The sequence below is a fragment of the Heterodontus francisci genome, chromosome 3 (assembly GCF_036365525.1).
Source record: "Heterodontus francisci isolate sHetFra1 chromosome 3, sHetFra1.hap1, whole genome shotgun sequence".
Lineage (NCBI taxonomy): Eukaryota > Metazoa > Chordata > Chondrichthyes > Heterodontiformes > Heterodontidae > Heterodontus > Heterodontus francisci.
In genome coordinates this window covers 157,572,851-157,594,064 of record NC_090373.1, presented here as the reverse complement: position 1 = coordinate 157,594,064, position 21,214 = coordinate 157,572,851, and the positions used below count along the sequence as shown (strand labels likewise).

The following is a 21,214-nucleotide window of genomic DNA, read 5'->3' as shown; positions in this document are numbered from 1 at the left end:
CAAAATTGCTCCTTCTCATTCCCCTCTCCAGCCAATACTTTGGGCAAATAGCCACGATTGTACATAAGCGTGCGCGCACACACACTTGTATTTGCAGACTGTTGTCCAGTTCCATGGTCAGATGACAATTTTGGGCTGCAGGAGCAAGATTTCACAATTTAACAAGGTCAGACACCTAGGATGCTGGAAAACTGAAATAAAAACAAAGTGCTGAAAATACTTGGGTCAAGCAACATCATGGTGAGAGGCAGAGTTCACATTTCATCAGAACTACACCAGTATCTGGTGCTCTGAATGGGGATGGTGTTAAATGACAAGACTTCTAAACCCTGTAGCTCTCAGCTCACGTAACCCCCATGCATTTCACACCTTTCACAGTTGCCTAAACTAAACTCAGAGCATCCGGGAAATAGCTGATTTCAACTTCTTAACTAATGTGGTTGCTAAATTCCTCTGCATTTCACAACTTGCACACTTCAGCTGAATGCCAAGTAGAGTAAGTGGGTAGGATGGTCTAATAGTAGCCAGGAGGAATGAGAGAACTGTTAGAGGAGAACGAAACAGTAGTGCCAATAAGATAGATGAGGAAGTTTGCATTGGAGAGTGAGCAATTTTTTTTCTTGTCCTGCCAAGGAGTCAAACTCATGGTGGGCCTAATCCGATATCCTGGCATTCAGCGCAAGTTATTGAAATAGATAAAGATAAAATATATCAGTATCAAATCTAATTTCATCTCTCTTATCCAGTATTGCAGATACGCTGCAGCCACACTCTCAGCTTTTGTTCAGTCCACATCCCATTTGTCCAGAGCTCATTAAGCTGTTGAAGAGGTCATTTTGCTGTCTATTGGCACCAATTCCACAGATATCTCTGTTATGCACATGTCATCAACTCCACAAATGAATGCTGCTAGCTGAGCCACAGCAGTTTGATCAGTACTTTCATCAATTGCAATTTAAAAAGCAGCAAATAACTTTACTTCATTCTGCAGCTGACTGTTCAAATTCTCAGCTAAATTGTTGATTCTCTCAGCAGTTGTGCACTTGAGAGGTTAATATTTACCGAAGCTTGTCCCTAATCTAGACATGCTATTTCATGTTGTTTTTCACAAATTCTGCCTCGGCATATAGTTTTGCAGCACAGCTATTTCTTGGGCAATCACATTGCTCACCTTGATTTTCCTGTGTACTTACATTCCTCACCTTGGTTTGCTTCATAGTGTCTTTGAATGTTGTTTTCTTTCACCACAGCTACCTGTTACTTACAGATCAAATGTGTGGACTGTCCATTCACGTTTGCAAAGAAATACAAAATTCTCTATTTTTCTTGAAATGTATGGTCTAGCTTTCTATTGTGACAAAATGCACTTAAAAACCAGGGACCTTATGAGATGATGAGTGAATAAAGAAATGAAGACCTGTGAGGAAATAATTCTGTCATATAAAGTAACTCCAGTATTACTTTCCTTTAATAAGCATTAACAAATTTATGCATCAATCTAACTTTAGTTTCTTTTAAAAGTCAGTCCTGGGGCTGGGAAAAGCATCCAGTATGTAAACACCACTTTAAAACGCATTCATCTGAAACACAATCAGCCTCTGGAGCAGTGAGGAGAAGGCCAAACATCACTGACCATGTGCTACAGCTGAGAGGGAAATGGAGAATCTGCATGCTGAATTTAAAAGGGGCTGGCTTCAGCTAATCAATTGTCAATTAAAATGGAATTGTACTTGGAATATGTGTTAGCAATAGAAGAGATGCAGGAGGCCCATCTTAACTAAGCAGTGATGAGGCCCAAAATTTTGAAAGATGAATGAGGACCAAAAGGATAGTGCTGTTATTGTGTGTTCTCACAAGATAAATGACAAAATTGCATTTCAAGTATATAAAGCCTTGAAAATGTGATCAATTTCAGTCACAATAGAAAATTCAGGTGGGGTTTAGAAAAGATGAAAATTATGGCATGTTTTCAGATTAGTATTCAAGAATAAGGAGGTTTATTCTAACAGAAAACATTTTTAACCTAATGGGTTTTCTGCAGTTCTGTGTTACTCTAAGACTGATCCATACAGCCTGCTCTGCCAGTCAGTGAGATCATGGCTGATTTGTGTCCCAACTTTGCCCCATATCGCCTGATATCTTTGGCTAACACAAAATCTGTCAATCTCAATTTCAAAATTAACAATTGATCCAGCATCAATTGCTGTTTGCGGAAGAGTGTTCAAAATTTCTACCATCCTTTGTTACTTAACATAGTGGCCCATCACTAACATTGCTCTAATAGCTTTTTTTTTTAAAGGCGAATAAACAAGTTGGTGTACGTTTCAGGAAAAAGTACCGCACTGTATACCAGTCTTTTCCAGTATTCTTCCTTGTACACTAATTCATTGCTGTGTGATCATGTAAATGTGAAGCTGACCAGTTTCTCGAGTTAAAGGTTGACAAGTGTTCAAAAAGCCATCTGGTGCTTGTGCTTGAAATTCATGTGGACAATTAACTTACCTCTTTAATCAAATAGGGTTGCAAATATTCTGAAAGCTGTAATGATAATGATATGGGATATAATATTTTAGTTCATTTTTCAATTACCAATCTTGTTTCCCTTTTTTTCATCAGGCATTATCCAATTGGTTTACTTTTTGACCTTCATGCATCGAATACTGCACTGCCATGGAATATTATAGTTCATTTCAAGGTAATTTTACACTACTTCTTTGACTGCTGTATGGGTTAAAACTACAGCATTGCAAGTCCAGGACTTTTTAAAGGCAAGTCAGCTTGAAGGCTCATAATACAAATGGTGATTGTATGTTTTTTCACCTTGTGTTAAAATTCTATTACAATAGTTATTAGAGCAATGTATTAATATTTGGTGGGCACCAACTATCTGCAACATACTAAAATGTTTACATCCAGCTTGCACTACCAGTTATCCTTGCTTCGAATCGTAATCTTTGTTGATTCCTCAAAGCAAAACAGCAGCAAATTAGAGATTGCAGAACCTAAAGCAGGGAAAGCAGCTGGAAAACTGCTAGTTTGACGCTATTAAGGACTTCTGAAAACAACAATTTCTGAGTGACCAGTCGATACACTGTCCGTAAACTTGCACTCACCCAAAACTCTGCTGCCAGTAGCCTAACTTACACCCAGTCCCAGTCACCCATTGCACCTGTGCTCGCTGATCTATATTGACCCCTGGTCTACCAACATCTCAACTGTAAAATGCTTGTACTTGTGTTAAAATCACTCAATTGCCTCTCCCTATCTTTGTATCCTCCTCCAGCCCTCTGCGAACGATGCGTTCCTCTAACTCAGGCCCCCTCTGCATACCCTAATTCTTTCCTTGACAGCTGTGCCTTCAACTATCTATCCCCTAATGTCAAGAAGTCCCCCTCCAAACCTTTTACCTCTCCACCCCTCACTCTTTTAAGATACTGCTTAAAACTGACTTCTTTATGCAAGCCTGTCTTAAAGTTTCCTTATTTGCCTTGGCATCAATTTTTGTCTGAATACACTTTGGTGATGTGTCTTGGGATGTTTTACTATATTAAAGTTGTTATATAAATGCAAGTTGTTGGTGAAAATCCTGGATATTAAAACATTAGAATCATTTAATTTGGGACAAAATTAATCGTCACATGGACAAATGCCGGTTAATTAAAGAAAGCCAGCATGGCTTTATCTTAATCTCATGATTAACTAACTTGCTGAAGGTTTTGAGAAGATAACAGAAGGTTGATGAGGGCAATGCAGTTGATGTGGTGTCCATGGCCTTTCAAAAGATGTTTGATACAGTGTCACACAGACTTGTGAGCAAAGTTATAGCTCATGGAATAAAAGGGACAGTAGCAACAGGGATACGGAATTGGCTGAGTGACTGGAAGCAAACAGTAGTGGATAACGGATGTTTTTCGGGCTGGAGGAAGGTTTGTAGTGGAGTTCCCCAGGGGTCAGTGTTGGGACCCTTGCTTTTCCTGATGTATATTAATGACCTAAACCTTGGTGTACAGGGCATAATTTCAAAGTTTGTCAATGATACAAAACTTGGAAGCATTGTGAACTGTGAGGAGGATAGTGTACAACTGCAAAAGGATATAGACAAGTTGGTGGAGTGGGCAGATAGGTGACAGATGAAGTTCAATGTGGAGAAATGTGAAGTGATTAATTTTGGTCGGATGGACATGGAGAGACAATATAAAATAAAGGGTACCATTCTTAAGGGGTGCAGGAGCAGAAGGACCTGGGTGTATATCTGCATGTCATTGAAGGTAGCAGGACAGGTTGAGGTGCAGTTATTAAAGTATGCAGTATCCTGGGCTGCTTTAATAGGAGCATAGAGTACAAGAACAAGGAGGTTATGTTGAACTTTTATAAGAGACTAGTTTGGCCTCAGCTGGAGTAATGCATCCAGAGCTGGAGTAATGCATCCAGTTCTGGGTGCCGCACTTTAGGAAAGATGCGAGGGCATGGAGAGAGTACAGAAAAGATTCACGAGAATGGTTCCAAGAATGAGGAACTTCAGTTATGAAGATAGATTGGAGAAGTTAGGACTGTTTTCTTGGAGAAGAACAGTCTGAGAGCTTATTTGATAGTGGTATTCAAAATCATGAGGGGTCTGGACAGAGTAGATATGGAGAAACTATTCCCACTTGTGAAAGGATCGAGAATGAGAGGGCACAGATTTAAAGTATTTGGTAAGAGAAGCAAAAGTGCCCCCCCAAGCGCATCCCAATGTGCATTCCCAATTCATCCATAAATGCAATGTTCCTTTCCACATCGTGACGAGCTCCGCAGCATGATCCAGTTGCCTTCGTTGCTTGAATGTTGACCTTAAGTCTCAAGGATTGTTTTTTCGACGGCATGTTTTACATGAAAAGAAATAAAGCAAATCAGAGTCAGAGCTTGCCTCCGTCCATCCACTGAAATTACTGTTGTGCACACCTTTTTAAGTTCTGCAGTGAAACGAAAGTGACCGTTTAGATGGTAGGTTGCAGCACATGTACTGCCTGCACACAGCAACTCACAACAGGGACTGGAGCACATGCGGTGCCCCAGACAATGGAAATGCTTTCAGAACAGCTTACAACAGGGACTTGAGAACATGCGGTGCCCCAGACAATGGAAATGTTTTCAAAGCAACTTACAAAGGCAGAGCAACTTACCTTGGAACAATCTCCTGTGTCTAATAAAAATGAAGCAAGTCTCCAAAACGACTAAATAATTCAGATAAAATGTGAGAAAATGCCCGACGAAACCTCTCCTCCTTCCACTTTCAAAAAGTCGTGCCGAAGCTTTGACGCATGCTTGAATATCCGAAGATTGACGCATGCGCAGAGGCCAACCTGGCGCATTGCCCGAGGAAGACGACGTAACGCGATGACCTCATCTGCGCATGTGCAAAGCGTCCGTGGCAAGCCGGACCGTAGCGCATGCGCAGAGATCAGGAGACCGTGCGCGCATGTGCGTACCGCGTCATCTGCGCATGCGCAAAACGGTTCTGGCAAGCCGCAGCGCATGCACAGAGGGCAGGAGACCGTCTGCGCATGTGCGCACCGCGGCACATCCTGATGACGTCGGCGATGACGAAGCGTTGTCATGAATCACTTTGATATATTTATTATATATATGGAGGCCTGTAGAATACCCCAGTAGTGTGATCATATCTTTCTTGCTTCTCACCTCTCACAGAATAAATTCTATCTTTGACCCTCAAGGACATCCTGTCCAACACTACAGTGCCATCCCTAATAAGGCTGCTCAGCCTTATTTACCACGTTTTGCTCATTTACATATTTATTTTCTAAACCTGTCTTTCTGTTCATCGTAGTCCTTCTTAGTCTGCTGCTATGTAATATGGTACTACTTCCTTCTCTAGTACTATTCAACACTCTCGCTTTGTGCACCTTGTTCTTTTCTACTTCTATCTGCTGGTGCTCATCCCCCTGCCAATTTAGTTTAAGTCTTCCCCAACCACACTGGTGAACACCCCTGTGAGGATATTGGTCCAAGACCTGTTGAGGTGCACCCTGTCCCTTTTTGAATAGGTCTCCCCTACCCCAGAACTGGTCCCAATGCACCAAATATCTGAAGCCCTCCTTCCTGCACCATGCCTCAAGCTATGCATTGATCCTTCCTATCTTCCTATTTCTACACTCTAGCACCTGAAAATCTGACCATAGGACTCTAGTACCTGCCCTCCCTATGTCATTAGTACTGAAGTTGGCCCATTGCTGCATGTTCTGCACCCTCTCTGTGATGTCCTTTGCCCTGGCACTAGGGAGGCAACACACAATGTGGGACTCACGACGGTTACAGAAACACCTGTCATCTGTTACACCCCCCCCCCCCCCCCCCCGCAAACTATGGAATCGCTTGTACTGACTGCATTTCTACTCCTGTGCAGTCCTTGCCTATTGGTGTCATGGTCTAGACTGCATTTCTTCAAGGCTGCTATACCTCACGCTGCTGCTGTTGCCTCTGCCATTGAAGGATATGTTGGGCCTGCAATCTCACCTGTTTTCTCTCGAATCCACTAGTTGCTCCTGTTTCTGGTCACCCTTAAGTTGAGGCCAGCTCTCTGTGACGGCAGGGGCTAACTTTATGGTGGAAAAGTCGGGATGGTGAGGGTCACTAATGCGGTGAAAATTATGAAGGGAAAGGTTCTTCTGGGTTGCTAGCAGAAGTGCCTGGTAAATTCATTCCCTATTCTGCGAGATACCTGGATATTCTGGGAAGGTTGGTTTTCCTAGCCCATAACCTTCACTTCAGAGCACGAATGCCATCTCTTTCCTGTGCAAGCCATCCCGTGGCCCCTCTGTGGGAGATTGCCAGAACTGTGGTTAATTGAGTTTGTGAGCTTCTTTCTTCCTGGTTAAAACTAAGCTGAAAGAGTGATTTTCATCTCTTCAGTTATGCCTGAAATTAATGCAGAGATGTAAAGTCAATGTTCTAATTCCCTATGTTAACAAGACCCCCATTCTATCTTTCTGACTTAAATGCATGTTGGTTAATGTGGAGTGGAAGCAAGAACAGAGTGCAAAAGGATTCTGACTTCAGTCTTGCACCTCAACAAATGGAATGCAGAATTTTAACCAGCAAAGTGATCTTTACAGCTAGTTCCAAAATGACCTCTTCCATCCAAAGTTTGTTGCCTTGATGATGCACCTATCTTTTATATGAAAGCTTTCAGTTGAAGAAACATCAACAATTTAAGAAAAACTGTCAAAAAGATTGACTTAAAATGAGAGGTGAAGTGGCTCTTCTCTCTGAATTTGTTTTCATATACTGAGTGTTGAAAAAAAAATGACAGCCCGTTCAAATTTTATGCAAAAAAGTCAAAAAACAGGTGTATTGACTACATTGCATGAATAAAATATCAGAAGTAGAGTTTTATGTAAAATGAAAACATAAAGTGCTGGTAATACTTAGTAGTTTTGGCAGCATCTGTGGAGAGAGAAAGAGTTAATGTTTCAAGCTGATGACCTTTCATCAGAACTGGAAATGGTTATGATGGCGTGTGTCTTGAGTCACCTGGATCCCAAATTAGAATTGCTTCCCTAAATCCCCACCCTTCTCTACTTTCCTTCTTTAAGATCTTCTTTAAAACTATCCCTTTCTGACCAAGATTTTGGTCATACATGCTAACTTTTGGTTAAGTGTTTGTTCAGCTCATGTTTCTGTAAAATATTGGGACTTTTTTTCTCAATTTTAAGGAGTTAAATGTATTCAAATTACTGTTCCTGAAGCAGAGGTGGATTGTTGATAGCTGCTACTGAACCGTACTTCCATTGTCGGCACAATTAATGGTGAAATTTGTGAACTATTATTAAAAACCAGCTTTTGACAGTTGGTATAAAGAGAAATTGGGGAAACTGGGCCTATATTCTCTAGAGTTTCAAAGAATAAGAGGTGATCTTATTGAAACCTAAAAAATATTTAAAGGGATGGACAGGGTAGATGCAGGTAAGATGTTTCCCTGGTTGGGGAGACTAGAACCAGGGGAAACCATTTCAAAATAAGGGGGAAGCCATTTAAGACCAAGATAGAGTCATAAAGTTACACTGCGTAGAAACAGGCCCTTCGGCCCATTGTGTCTGTGCTGGCCATCAAGCACCTAACTATTCTAATCCCATTTTCCAGCACTTGGCCTGTAGCCTTGTATGCTATGGCATTTCAAGTGCTCATCTAAATACTACTTAAATGTTGTGAGGGTTCCTGCCTCTACCACCTCTTCAGGCAGTGTGTTCCAGATTCCAACCACCCTCTGGGTGAAAAAATGTTTCCTCAAATCTCCCCTAAACCTCCTGCCCCTTAAATCTGCACCCTCTCCAGTGCAATCACATCCTTCCTATAATGTGGTGCCCAGAACTGTACACAGTACTCCAGCTGTGGCCTAACTCGCAATTTATACAGCTCCATCATAACCTCCCTGCTCTTATATTCTGTGCCTTGGCTAATAAAGGGAAGTATTCCATATGCCTTCCTAACCACCTTATCTACCTGTGCTGCTGCCTTCAGTGATGAGAAATTTCTTTACTCGGAGGGTTGTGAATCTTTGGAATTCTCTACCCCAGAGGGCTGTGGAAGATCAGTCATTATGCTTAAGGCAGAGATTGACCGATTTCTAAATACAAATGACATAAGGGGATATGAGGATAGTGTGGGGAAAAAGGCATTGAAGTGGATGATCAGCCATGATTGTATTGAATGGTGGAGCAGGCTCGATGGGCTGAATGGCCTACTCCTGTTCCTAAATTTAGTGGCTGGATTTTACTCAAATAGCCCTTGGTGGCCTAAATTTGGTTATACCGCTTTGTTGTGGACAGAGCAAAATTTTGCCATTTGCCAACTTGAATAAGATATTTTGCTTGCACTTTTATTTAGACTTCAAACTTGCATTTTGTGACATTGTTCCAATCTCTGTGTTACTACCAAATAAGCTGCAATTTAGACACAGCAATGCACAAGACTAGAAAAGACCATTGTCATCCAGCTGACTGCTCCCAATTTGTTGTGGTGTAATACCCTTGACGAATCCTATTAATTTCCAACTGAATATAGTGCAATTTGCTGGTAAGTGTGGCAGGAAAAGTCCTGGAGGCAGTAAAATGCCAGGTTCTGAGCAGTTCTGCATGATAAATCTCTTGCAACAAATTAATCGTCTCATTTGTAGCACACTGCATACAGTTACTTATCTTTAAAACTGCATGATCTTAGAGTTGTCATTGAGATGGCAGAACTGCAATTGAAGAAGGTGTATGTGTTAAAACAAAACAAAATAGTTGGAATTTTTTTCTCAAAAGCATTTGAGTTTTTGATCCCTCTACACAGGCATTTCACCCATTCATATTGTGTGGCATGGTATTTTTTTCTGGTGATATAGCAACAAATATTTATATGTCGCCTTTAATGCAATAAAACATTACAAGGCGCTTCGCAGGAGCATTCAACGCCAGGAGCATCTGGAATAAGGTGGGTGAGCTTGCAGCATAGGTTGGTACCTGGGATTTCGATGTAGTGGCCATTTCGGAGACATGGGTAGAGCAGGGGCAGGAATGGATGTTGCAGGTTCCAGGATTTAGATGTTTCAGTAAGAACAGAGAAGATGGTAAAAGAGGGGGGGGTGTGGCATTGTTAATCAAGGAGAGTATTACAGCGACAGAAAGGACATTTGAGGACTCGTCTACGGAGGTAGTATGTGCTGAGGTTAGAAACAGGAGAGGAGAGGTCACCCTGTTGGGAGTCTTCTATAGACCTCCGAATAGTTCCAGAGATGTAGAGGTAAGGATAGCGAAGATGATTCTCGACAGGGGCGAGAGTAACAGGGTAGTTGTTATGGGGGACTTTAACTTTCCAAATATTGACTGGAAATACTATAGTTCGAGTACTTTAGATGGGTCAGTTTTTGTCCAGTGTGTGCAGGAGGGTTTTCTGACACAGTATGTAGACAGGCCAACCAGGGGCGATGCCACATTGGATTTGGTACTGGGTAATGAACCCGGCCAGGTGTTCGATTTAGATGTAGGTGAGCACTTTGGTGATGGTGATCACAATTCGGTTAGGTTTACCTTAGCGATGGGCAGAGACAGGTATATACCGCAGGGCAAGAATTATAGCTGGGGGAAAGGAAATTATGATGCGATTAGGCAAGATTTAGGATGCATAGGATGGGGAAGGAAACTGCAGGGGATGGGAACAATTGAAATGTGGAGCTTATTCAAGGAGCAGCTACTGCGTGTCCTTGATAAGTATGTACCTGTGAGGCAGGGAGGAAGTTGTCGAGCGAGGGAGCCGTGGTTTACTAAAGAAGTTGAAGCGCTTGTCAAGAGGAAGAAGGCGGCTTATGTTAGGATGAGACGTGAAGGCTCAGTTAGGGCGCTTGAGAGTTACAAGCTAGCCAGGAAGGATCTAAAGGGAGAGCTAAGAAGAGCAAGGAGAGTACACGAGAAGTCATTGGCGGATAGGATCAGGGAAAACCCTAAGGCTTTCTATAGGTATATCAGGAATAAAAGAATGACTAGAGTTAGATTAGGGCCAATCAAGGATAGTAGTGGGAAGTTGTGTGTGGAATCAGAGGAGATAGGGGAAGCGTTAAATGAATATTTTTCGTCAGTATTTACAGTAGAGAAAGAAAATGTTGTTGAGGAGAATACTGAGATTCAGGCTACTAGGCTAGATGGGATTGAGGTTCACAAGAAGGAGGTGTTAGCAATTTTGGAAAGTGTGAAAATAGATAAGTCCCCTGGGCCAGATGGGATTTATCCTAGGATTCTCTGGGAAGCCAGGGAGGAGATTGCAGAGCCTTTGTCCTTGATCTTTATGTCGTCATTGTCGACAGGAATAGTGCCGGAAGACTGGAGGATAGCAAATGTTGTCCCCTTGTTCAAGAAGGGGAGTAGAGACAGCCCTGGTAATTATAGACCTGTGAGCCTTACTTCGGTTGTGGGTAAAATGTTGGAAAAGGTTATAAGAGACAGGATTTATAATCATCTTGAAAAGAATAAGTTCATTAGCGATAGTCAGCACGGTTTTGTGAAGGGTAGGTCGTGCCTCACAAACCTTATTGAGTTTTTTGAGAAGGTGACCAAACAGGTGGATGAGGGTAAAGCAGTGGATGTGGTGTATATGGATTTCAGTAAGGCGTTTGATAAGGTTCCCCACGGTAGGCTATTGCAGAAAATACGGAAGTATGGGGTTGAAGGTGATTTAGAGCTTTGGATCAGAAATTGACTAGCTGAAAGAAGACAGAGGGTGGTGGTTGATGGCAAATGTTCATCCTGGAGTTTAGTTACTAGTGGTGGACCGCAAGGATCTGTTTTGGGGCCACTGCTGTTTGTCATTTTTATAAATGACCTGGAAGAGGGTGTAGAAGGGTGTGTTAGTAAATTTGCGGATGACACTAAGGTCGGTGGAGTTGTGGATAGTGCCGAAGGATGTTGTCGGGTACAGAGGGACATAGACAGGCTGCAGAGCTGGGCTGAGAGATGGCAAATGGAGTTTAATGCGGAAAAGTGTGAGGTGATTCACTTTGGAAGGAGTAACAGGAATGCAGAGTACTGGGCTAATGGGAAGATTCTTGGTAGTGTAGATGAACAGAGAGATCTTGGTGTCCAGGTACATAAATCCCTGAAAGTTGCTACCCAGGTTAATAGGGCTGTTAAGAAGGCATATGGTGTGTTAGCTTTTATTAGTAGGGGGATCGAGTTTCGGAGCCACGAGGTCATGCTGCAGCTGTACAAAACTCTGGTGAGACCGCACCTGGAGTATTGCGTGCAGTTCTGGTCACCGCATTATAGGAAGGATGTGGAAGCTTTGGAAAGGGTGCAGAGGAGACTTACTAGGATGTTGCCTGGTATGGAGGGAAGGTCTTACGAGGAAAGGCTGAGGGACTTGAGGTTGTTTTCGTTGGAGAGAAGGAGGAGGAGAGGTGACTTAATAGAGACATATAAGATAATCAGAGGGTTAGATAGGGTGGATAGTGAGAGTCTTTTTCCTCGGATGGTGATGGCCAACACGAGGGGACATAGCTTTAAGTTGAGGGGTGATAGATATATGACAGATGTTAGAGGTAGTTTCTTTACTCAGAGAGTAGTAGGGGCGTGGAACGCCCTGCCTGCAACAGTAGTAGACTCGCCAACTTTAAGGGCATTTAAGTGGTCATTGGATAGACATATGGATGAAAATGGAATAGTGTAAGTCAGATGGTTTCACAGGCCGGCGCAACATCGAGGGCCGAAGGGCCTGTACTGCGCTGTAATGTTCTTAGAAAAAAAAATTATAAATCAAAATACGACACATCGTGCGATACTAGTTCAGATGACAAAAGCTTGGTCAAAGGAGTGCCTTAAAGGAAGAAAGTAAGACAGAGAGGTTGAGAGGGAGAAGGGCATTCCAGAGCTTGGGGCCTAGGCAACTGAAGACATGGTCACCCAATGGTGCAGCGATAAAAATCAGGGATGCACAAGAGGCCAGAATTACAAGAGTGCAAATATCTTGGAGGTTTATGGGACTGGAGGCGATTACAGAGATAGGGAGGGGTGAGGCCACGGAGGGATTTGAAAACAAATATGAGAATTTTGAAATCAAGACGTTGCCTGACCGGGAGCCAGTGTCGGTCAGCGAGCACAGGGCTGATGGGTGACTGGGACCTGGTGCGAGTTAAGACATGGGCAGCAGCATTTTGGGTAACAAAATTTACGGAGGGTAGAATGTGGGAGGCCAGCCAGGAGTGCAATGGCATAGTCAAGTCTAGAGTTAACAAAGGCATGAATGAGGGTTTCAGGGGTGAAGTCGGGTGATGTTACGGAGGTGGAAATAGGCGGTCTTGGTGATTAGCACGGATATGAGATCAGAAGCTTGTCTCAGGGTTAAGTGTGACACCAAAGTTGCGAAAAGACTGGCTTAATCTCAGACTGTTGCCAGGGAGAGGTAATGGAGTTTGGAGTGGGGATGGAAAACAGAGGCAATATTAAATTGGAGGAAATTTCTGCTCATCCAGTACTGGATGTCAGATAGGCTGTCTGAAAATTTAGCAACAGCAGAGGAGCTGAGAGCGATAGTGGTGAGATAGGGATGGGTGTCGTCAGCGTACACGTGAAAACTAAGGCTGTGCTTTAGGATGTCACCAAGGGCAACATGTAGATGAGAAATAGGGGCCAAGGATATATCCTCGGGGTCATCAAAGGTAGTGTGGGAGCAGAAAGAAAAGCCATTGCAAGTGCTTCTCTGGCTCCGATTAGATAAGAATGGAACCAGATGAGAGCAGTCCCACCCAGCTGGATGACAGTGGAGAGACATTGGAGGAGGATGGTGTGGTCAACCGTGTCAAAGGCTGTAGACTGGTTGAGAAGGATGAGGAGGGAAAGTTTACCTTCTGTTGCCGTCACAAGAACACAAGAAATGGGAGTAGGAGTAGCCCATGTGGCCCATCGAGCCAGCTTCATCATTCAAAACGATCATGGCTGATATTAAGATTCAACTCCACATTTCCGCCCGCTCGCCATAACCTGAGACACCAAAAATCTGTCCATCCCCAGCTTTAAAAGTATTCAGTGATGCAGCATTCACAGTCTTTGAGTGAAGTAATTTCTGCACGTCTCATTCCTCAATGATCAGCCCCTTATCCTGAGACTGTGCCACCGTGTTTTAGATTCTCTGAACTGTGGAAATAATCTGTCTACCCTAACCAGCCCCTTTAGATTCTTACATATTTTAATGAGATCATATCTCATTCTTCTAAACTCCAGAGTATACAGGCCCAATTTGCTTAGCCTGTCATTATAGGACAACCCCCTCATCCCAGGGACCAATTTAGTGAACTTTTGCTGCACTGCCTCCAATGCAAGTGTATCCTTTCTTAAATGTGGAGACCAAAACTGCATGCAGTATTCCAGATGTGGTCTCACCAAAACCCTGTACAATTGTAGCAATACTTCTTTATTCCTGTACCCTTGCACGTGAGGCTAACATGCCATTTGCCTTCCTAATTGCTTGCTGTACCTGCATGTTAACTCTCTGTTCCTTGTACAATCACACCCAAGTCTTTGAACATCGACACTTACAAGTTGCACACCTTTAAAAAAAAATATTCTGCTTTTCTATTCTTGCAACCAAAATGCATAACTTCACACTTGTATTGTACTCCCTCTGCCATCTTGTTGCCTACTCGCTTAACCTGTCTATATCTCTTTGCAGCCTCTGTGACCTCCCTGCAGCTTACCTTTCCACTTACCTTTGTATCATCAGCAAACTTAGATACACTACTCCATGTCTCTTCATCTAAGTCATTGATATTGTTACGAAAGTGCTTCCATTTTTTGTTAAATTTTTTGAGGACTTGTGTTTTAAAACTGGAAAGATTCCATGGATGTGTTTTTTTTTTACAAAGTTCACTGAAAGGACACTTGAGATGTTTGCAAACAAACTTTTCTGGAAATCCATGTGCTTTAAGCTCGATAAACAACAGAAACCTTGATGACCTGGGGAAGGCGTTTACAAAGAAGTGGCATGTCAAGATTTATGAGGGTCAGGAGGTTCTGACTTGCTGTTTGGTTTCGCTTCGGAGATGTTTTGATTCAGTTGGGGTGTGGACAGTGTTTGAAAGCAGTTGAAGATCAACCTGCCAGGGAATTAAACCCCCCAGCCCCCAGCTCATTTTTCCTGTACCTCTCTGAGAACCAGAGAGGTCCAGTGTGTCAGCTGCTGTTTCCTCCAGTCACTGAAAAAACCCTGCAAAACCAGAATGTGATAGCGGAAGCCTCTGATGCTGCATTTCTCCTGGAAAGCCTACTAGACTATTTCTTGACATCTCCAGAACTAGCTGCTTCTGAAAAAGATCCCAGTAACCCGTCTCCGTATACCCGTATGTCAGATCGAAAGGGCCAACTGACATCCTTCTATATCTTTTTTTCTTCTTCAAGAATTAGCAAGTGTTTGGCCAAGTATTTTTTAAAATCTTTTTCTTATAACAGGCTTCAGAGAATTTCTGTATTTTTTTCAGTGTGTGTGAGTTTGTGTGTGGGGGATTTTAAAAGGGAACTTTCATATTTCAATCTGTGTTAATGCTTTGCTTCATTACTGGATAAGTCTTGTTTTATAATAAACTGATAATTTTATTGTTAAAGAAACCTGGTTGGTGTAGTTTATGCTGGGATAAAGAGTAGAGCATATGATTGACTACATCGGCAACTTGGTAAATATTTAAATATATGTTGTGACTTGTGGAAAAGTAGAACTAGAAAATACAGTACACTCCTCCCACCTTGTTCGTAACAGTACAGTTTGTAAATAGCTGAGGCCCCAGCACTGATCCTTGCAGCACTCCACTGTTTACTGCCTGCCAACTTGAAAATGTCCCATTTATGCCCACTCGTTGCTTCCTGTCTGTTAACCAATCATCTATCCATGCTAATATATTACTGGCAATTACGTGAGCCCTTATCTTGCCAGTTAATCGTTTGTGTGGCACCTTATCGAATACCTAGATTTCCAAAAGGCATACTACATCTACTGGTTCCCCTTTATCTACCCTGCTAGTTACAACCTCAAAAAACTCTAATAAGTTTGTCAAACAGGATTTCCATTTAGTAAAACCATGTTGACTTGTTCCAATCATACTGTACTTTTCCAAGTGCATTGTTAAGACACATAGGATATTGTCTGTAATTTTGAAAAGAGCTGTTTCAGTACTGTTGCAGTGGTGGAAATCTGATTGGAGGGATTCAGACATGGAGTTCCAAGAAAGTTGGGAATGGGTTTGGGAGGCAACAGCACAACCATCTTTCTTTGTGCTAGGTATGACTCCAACCAGCAGAGATTTTTCCCCCTGATTCTCATTGACTCCAGTTTTGCTTCTTGATGCCATACTTAGTCAAATGCTGCCTTGTTATCAAGGGCAGTCACTCTCACCTCACCTCCGGACTTCAGCTCTTAAGTCCATGTTTGGACCAAGGCTGTAATGAGGTCAGGAGTCGAGTGACTCTGGCGGAACCCAAACTGAGCATCAGTGAGCAGGTTGTTGCTGTTTAAGTGGTGCTTGGTAGCACTGTCAATGACACCTTCCATTGCTTTGCTGAGGATCGAGAGTAGACTGATGGGGCATAATTGGCTGGATTGGATTTGTCCTTTTTATGTATAGGACATACCTGGGTAATTTTCCACATTGTGTTGTAGCTGTACTGGAACAGCTTGGCTGGGGGAAGGGGGTGGGGGAGGGGGTGGGCACGCGCAGCTAGTTCTGCAGCACAAGTCTTCAGTATTCAGCCGGGATGTTGTCAAGACCCATAGCCTTTGCAGTATCTGGTGCCTTCTATCTTCGGGCTGTTTCAGAAGTCTGCACATTCCCCACGTAACCAGGACGTACAAATCTTTTGATGGTCAGTTTCATTTAGTGGCTGACTGAAGATGGATTTGGAGATGCGATGTAAGAGTAATGCAGGAGTATTATGTGGTGTGCACTCTATATACTTGTCAATCAGTTTTTTTTAGTTCTTATCTGTTTTTCTGTAGCTCCCCACAATGTTGGGATGGCAGTTATTATAGGAATCATCAGTCTAAGTAAGAACAAGATGGTGCTCAATGCATGAAGTGTTTCCAAGGTTGGAAGACGCTGGTAACGGTTGCCCCTTGCTGAGATGACCCAGCTGAGATCAACAAAATACCTTTGTCTCCACTGTGCAGAGGAAAATGGCTGCTTGGGATCAGGCAAGAAGCTCAGTAAATGAGATCGAGTCCATTTTTGTCAGGTTCCCTGCAGGCACGTGTTATGATTGTTGAAGTCCCTGACATTGATGATTGGATGTTGAAGTGCTGGTAAAGAAGGGGCATTTCAGGCTTTATTAGGAAGTTTTTAAGCATTTGTAACTTTAAATTAAATGACTCATAATGTCATAATAAAGAAAATTACAGCACAGGAACAGGCCCTTCGGCCCTCCAAGCCTGCGCCGATCCAGATCCTCTATCTAAACATGACGCCTATTTTCTAAGGGTCTGTATCTCTTTACTTCCTGCCCATTCATGTATCTGTCTAGATACATCTTAAAAGACGCTATCGTGCCCACGTCTACCACCTCCGCTGGCAAAGCGTTCCAGGCACCCACCACCCTCTGCGTAAAGAACTTTCCACGCATATCCCCCCTAAACTTTTCCCCTTTCACTTTGAACTCGTGACCCCTAGTAATTGAATCCCCCACTCTGGGAAAAAGCTTCTTGCTATCCAACCTGTCTATACCTCTCATGATTTTGTACACCTCAATCAGGTCCCCCCTCAACCTCCGTCTTTCTAATGAAAATAATCCTAATCTACTCAACCTCTCTTCATAGCTAGCACCCTCCATACCAGGCAACATCCTGGTGAACCTCCTCTGCACCCTCTCCAAAGCATCCACATCCTTTTGGTAATGTGGCGACCAGAACTGCACGCAGTATTCCAAATGTGGCCGAACCAAAGTCCTATACAACTGTAACATGACCTGCCAACTCTTGTACTCAATACCCCGTCCGATGAAGGAAAGCATGCCGTATGCCTTCTTGACCACGCTATTGACCTGCGTTGCCACCTTCAGGGAACAATGGACCTGAACACCCAAATCTCTCTGTACATCAATTTTCCCCAGGACTTTTCCATTTACTGTATAGTTCACTCTTGAATTGGATCTTCCAAAATGCATCACCTCGCATTTGCCCTGATTGAACTCCATCTGCCATTTCTCTGCCCAACTCTCCAATCTATCTATATTCTGCTGAATTCTCTGACAGTCCCCTTCACTATCTGCTACTCCACCAATCTTAGTGTCGTCTGCAAACTTGCTAATTAGACCACCTATACTTTCCTCCAAATCATTTATGTATATCACAAACAACAGTGGTCCCAGCACGGATCCCTGTGGAACACCACTGGTCACACGTCTCCATTTTGAGAAACTCCCTTCCACTGCTACTCTCTGTCTCCTGTTGCCCAGCCAGTTCTTTATCCATCTAGCTAGTACACCTTGGACCCCATGCGCCTTCACTTTCTCCATCAACCTACCATGGGGAACCTTATCAAACGCCTTACTGAAGTCCATGTATATGACATCTACAGCCCTTCCCTCATCAATCAACTTTGTCACTTCCTCAAAGAATTCTATTAAGTTGGTAAGACAATATGTGGCAAAGTGGTTCGCAAGGTCTGCACAGAAATGTATCTTCCATGTTTTCCATCAGTATTGTAACTGACCAAGTCTTAGCCTCTTACTGTAAGCCTGCTGGCAAGAAAGGAGCATTTCTTAGAGACGGATAATATTGATTTCCTGACCAACCACAAGGTTCTGTTTGACTGAGCGCTTCATAGCTGATGCCCATCGAAATTGAGTTGAATAATAAGTGAAGAACTACTGGGATCTGGGCAGTTGATCTCAGTTTGCTGTTTTTGTTTCCCCCATTGGTTAATCATATGGTGCATAAGCTGAATATAACAGTTTTTTGCTCTGTTGGATCAAAGAACAAAAAACAGTACAGCACAGGAACAGGACATTCGGCCCTCCAAGCCTGTGCCGATCTTGATGTCTGCCTAAACTAACACCTTCTGCACTTCCGGGGCCCATATCCCTCTATTCCCTTCCTATTCATATATTTGTCAAGATGTCTCTTAAACGTGGCTATCGTATCTGCTTCCACCACCTCCCCTGGCAGCAAGTTCCAGGCACTCACCACCCTCTGTGTAAAAAAAAAAAAACTTGCCTCGCACATCCCCTCTAAACTTTGCCCCTCGCACCTTAAACCTATGTCCCCTAGTAACTGATTCTTCCACCCTGGGAAAAAGCTTCTGACTATCCACTCTGTCCATGCCGCTCATAACTTTGTAAACCTCTATCATGTCGCCCCTTCACCTCCGTCGTTCCAGTGAAAACAATCCGAGTTTTTCCAACCTCCCCTCATAGCTAATGCCCTCCAGACCAGGCAACATCCTGGTAAACCTCCTCTGCACCCTCTCCAAAGCCTCCATGTCCTTCTGGCAGTGTGGCGACCAGAATTGCATGCAATATTCTAAGTGTGGCCTAACTAAGGTTCTGTACAGCTGCAACATAACTTGCCAATTTTTATACTCTATGCCCCGACCGATGAAGGCAAGCATGCCATTTGCCTTCTTGACTCCCTTATCCACCTGCGTTGCGACTTTCAGTGACCTGTGGACCTCGACGCCCAGATCTCTCTGCCTGTCAATACTCCTAAGGGTTCTGCCATTTACTGTATACCTCCCACCTGCATTAGACCTTCCAAAATGCATTACCTCACATTTGTCCGGATTAAACTCCATCTGCCATTTCTCCGCCTAAGTCTCCAACCGATCTATATCCTGCTGTATCCTCTGACAATCCTCATCATTATCCGCTGCTCCACCAACCTTTATGTCATCCGCAAACTTACTAATCAGACCAGCTACATTTTCCTCCAAATCATTTATATATACTACAAACAGCAAAGGTCCCAGCACTGATCCCTGCGGAACACCACTAGTCACATCCCTCCATTCAGAAAAACACCCATCCACTGATACTCTCTCTCTTCTGTGACTGAGCCAGTTCTGTATCCATCTTGCCAGCTCCCCTCTGATCCCGTGTGACTTCACCTTTTGCACCAGTCTGCCATGCGGGACCTTGTCAAAGGCTTTACTAAAGTCCATATAGACAACATCCACTGCCCTTCCCTCATCAATCATCTTCGTCACTTCCTCAAAAAACTCAATCAAATTAGTAAGTCACGACCTCCCCTTCACAAAACCATGCTGTCTCTCGCTAATAAGTTCATTTGTTTCCAAATGGGAGTAAATCCTGTCCTGAAGAATCCTCTCTAATAGTTTCCCTACCACTGACGTAAGGCTCACCGGCCTATAATTTCCTGGATTATCCTTACCACCCTTATTCAACAAAGGAACAACATTGGCTATTCTCCAGTCCTCTGGGACCTCACTTGTAGCCAATGAGAATGCAAAGATTTCTGTCAAGGCCCCAGCAATTTCTTCCCTTGCCTCCCTCGGTATTCTAGGGTAGATCCCATCAGGCCCTGGGGACTTATCTACCTTAATGCTTTGCAAGACACCCAACACCACCTCCTTTTTGATAATGAGATGACTGAGACTATCTGCACTCCCTTCCCTAGGCTCATCATCCACCAAGTCCTTCTCCTTGGTGAATACTGGTGCAAAGTACTCATTTAGCACCTCACCCATTTCCTCTGGCTCAACGCATAAATTCCCTTCTCTGTCCTTGAGTGGGCCAACCCTTTCCCTGGTTACCCTCTTGCTCTTTATATATGTATAAAAAGCCTTGGGATTTTCCTTAATCCTGTTTGCCAATGACTTTTCATGACCCCTTTTCGCCCTCCTAACTCCTTGCATAAGTTCCTTCCTACTGTCTTTATATTCCTCAAGTGCTTCATCTGTTCCTAGTCTTCCAGCCCTTTTGAATGCTTCCTTTTTCTTTTTGACTAGGCTCACAATATCCTGTGTTATCCAAGCTTCCCGAAACTTGCCAAACTTGTCTGTCTTCCTCGCAGGAACATGCCGGTCCTGGATTCTAATCAGCTGACGTTTGAAAGACTCCCACATGTCAGATGTTGATTTACCCCCAAACAGCCGCCCCCAATCTAAATTCTTCAGTTCCTGCCTAATATTGTTATAATTAGCCTTCCCCCAATTTCGCACCTTCACCCGAGGACTACTCTTATCCTTATCCACGAGTACCTTAAAATGTATGGAATTATGGTCACTGCTCCCGAAATGATCCCCCACTGGAACTTCGACCACCTGGCCGGGCTCATTCCCCAATACCAGGTCCAGAATGGCCCCATCCCTAGTTGGACTATCTACATACTGTTTCAAGAAGCCCTCCTGGATGCTCCTTATAAATTCTGCCCCATCCAAGCCCCTAGCACTAAGTGAGTCCCAGTCAATATAGGGGAAGTTAAAATCACCTACCACTACAACCCTGTTACCTTTACATCTTTCCAAAATCTTTCTACATATCTGCTCCTCTACCTCCCGCTGGCTGTTGGGAGGCCTGTAGTAAACCCCCAACATCGTAACTGCACCCTTCCTATTCCTGAGCTCCACCCATATTGCCTCGCTGCATGATCCCTCCGAGGTGTCCTCCCGCAGTACAGCTGTGATATTCTCCTTAACCAGTAATGTTGCTCCCCCACCCCTTTCACATCCCCCTCTATCCCGCCTGAAGCTTCC

At 43.4% G+C, this 21,214-nt stretch overlaps 1 protein-coding gene across 3 annotated transcripts in view; it reads left to right on the top strand.

Moving 5' to 3' along the window:
• atg5 (ATG5 autophagy related 5 homolog (S. cerevisiae)) overlaps positions 1-21,214 on the top strand; it is a 289,336-nt gene that overhangs the window by 56,239 nt on the left and 211,883 nt on the right. For all 3 annotated transcript variants that reach the window (XM_068027020.1, XM_068027007.1, XM_068027015.1), the window contains exon 4: positions 2,617-2,695. In XM_068027020.1, coding sequence (XP_067883121.1) covers positions 2,617-2,695 — 79 coding nt within the window. The remainder of the gene's footprint in view (positions 1-2,616; positions 2,696-21,214) is intronic.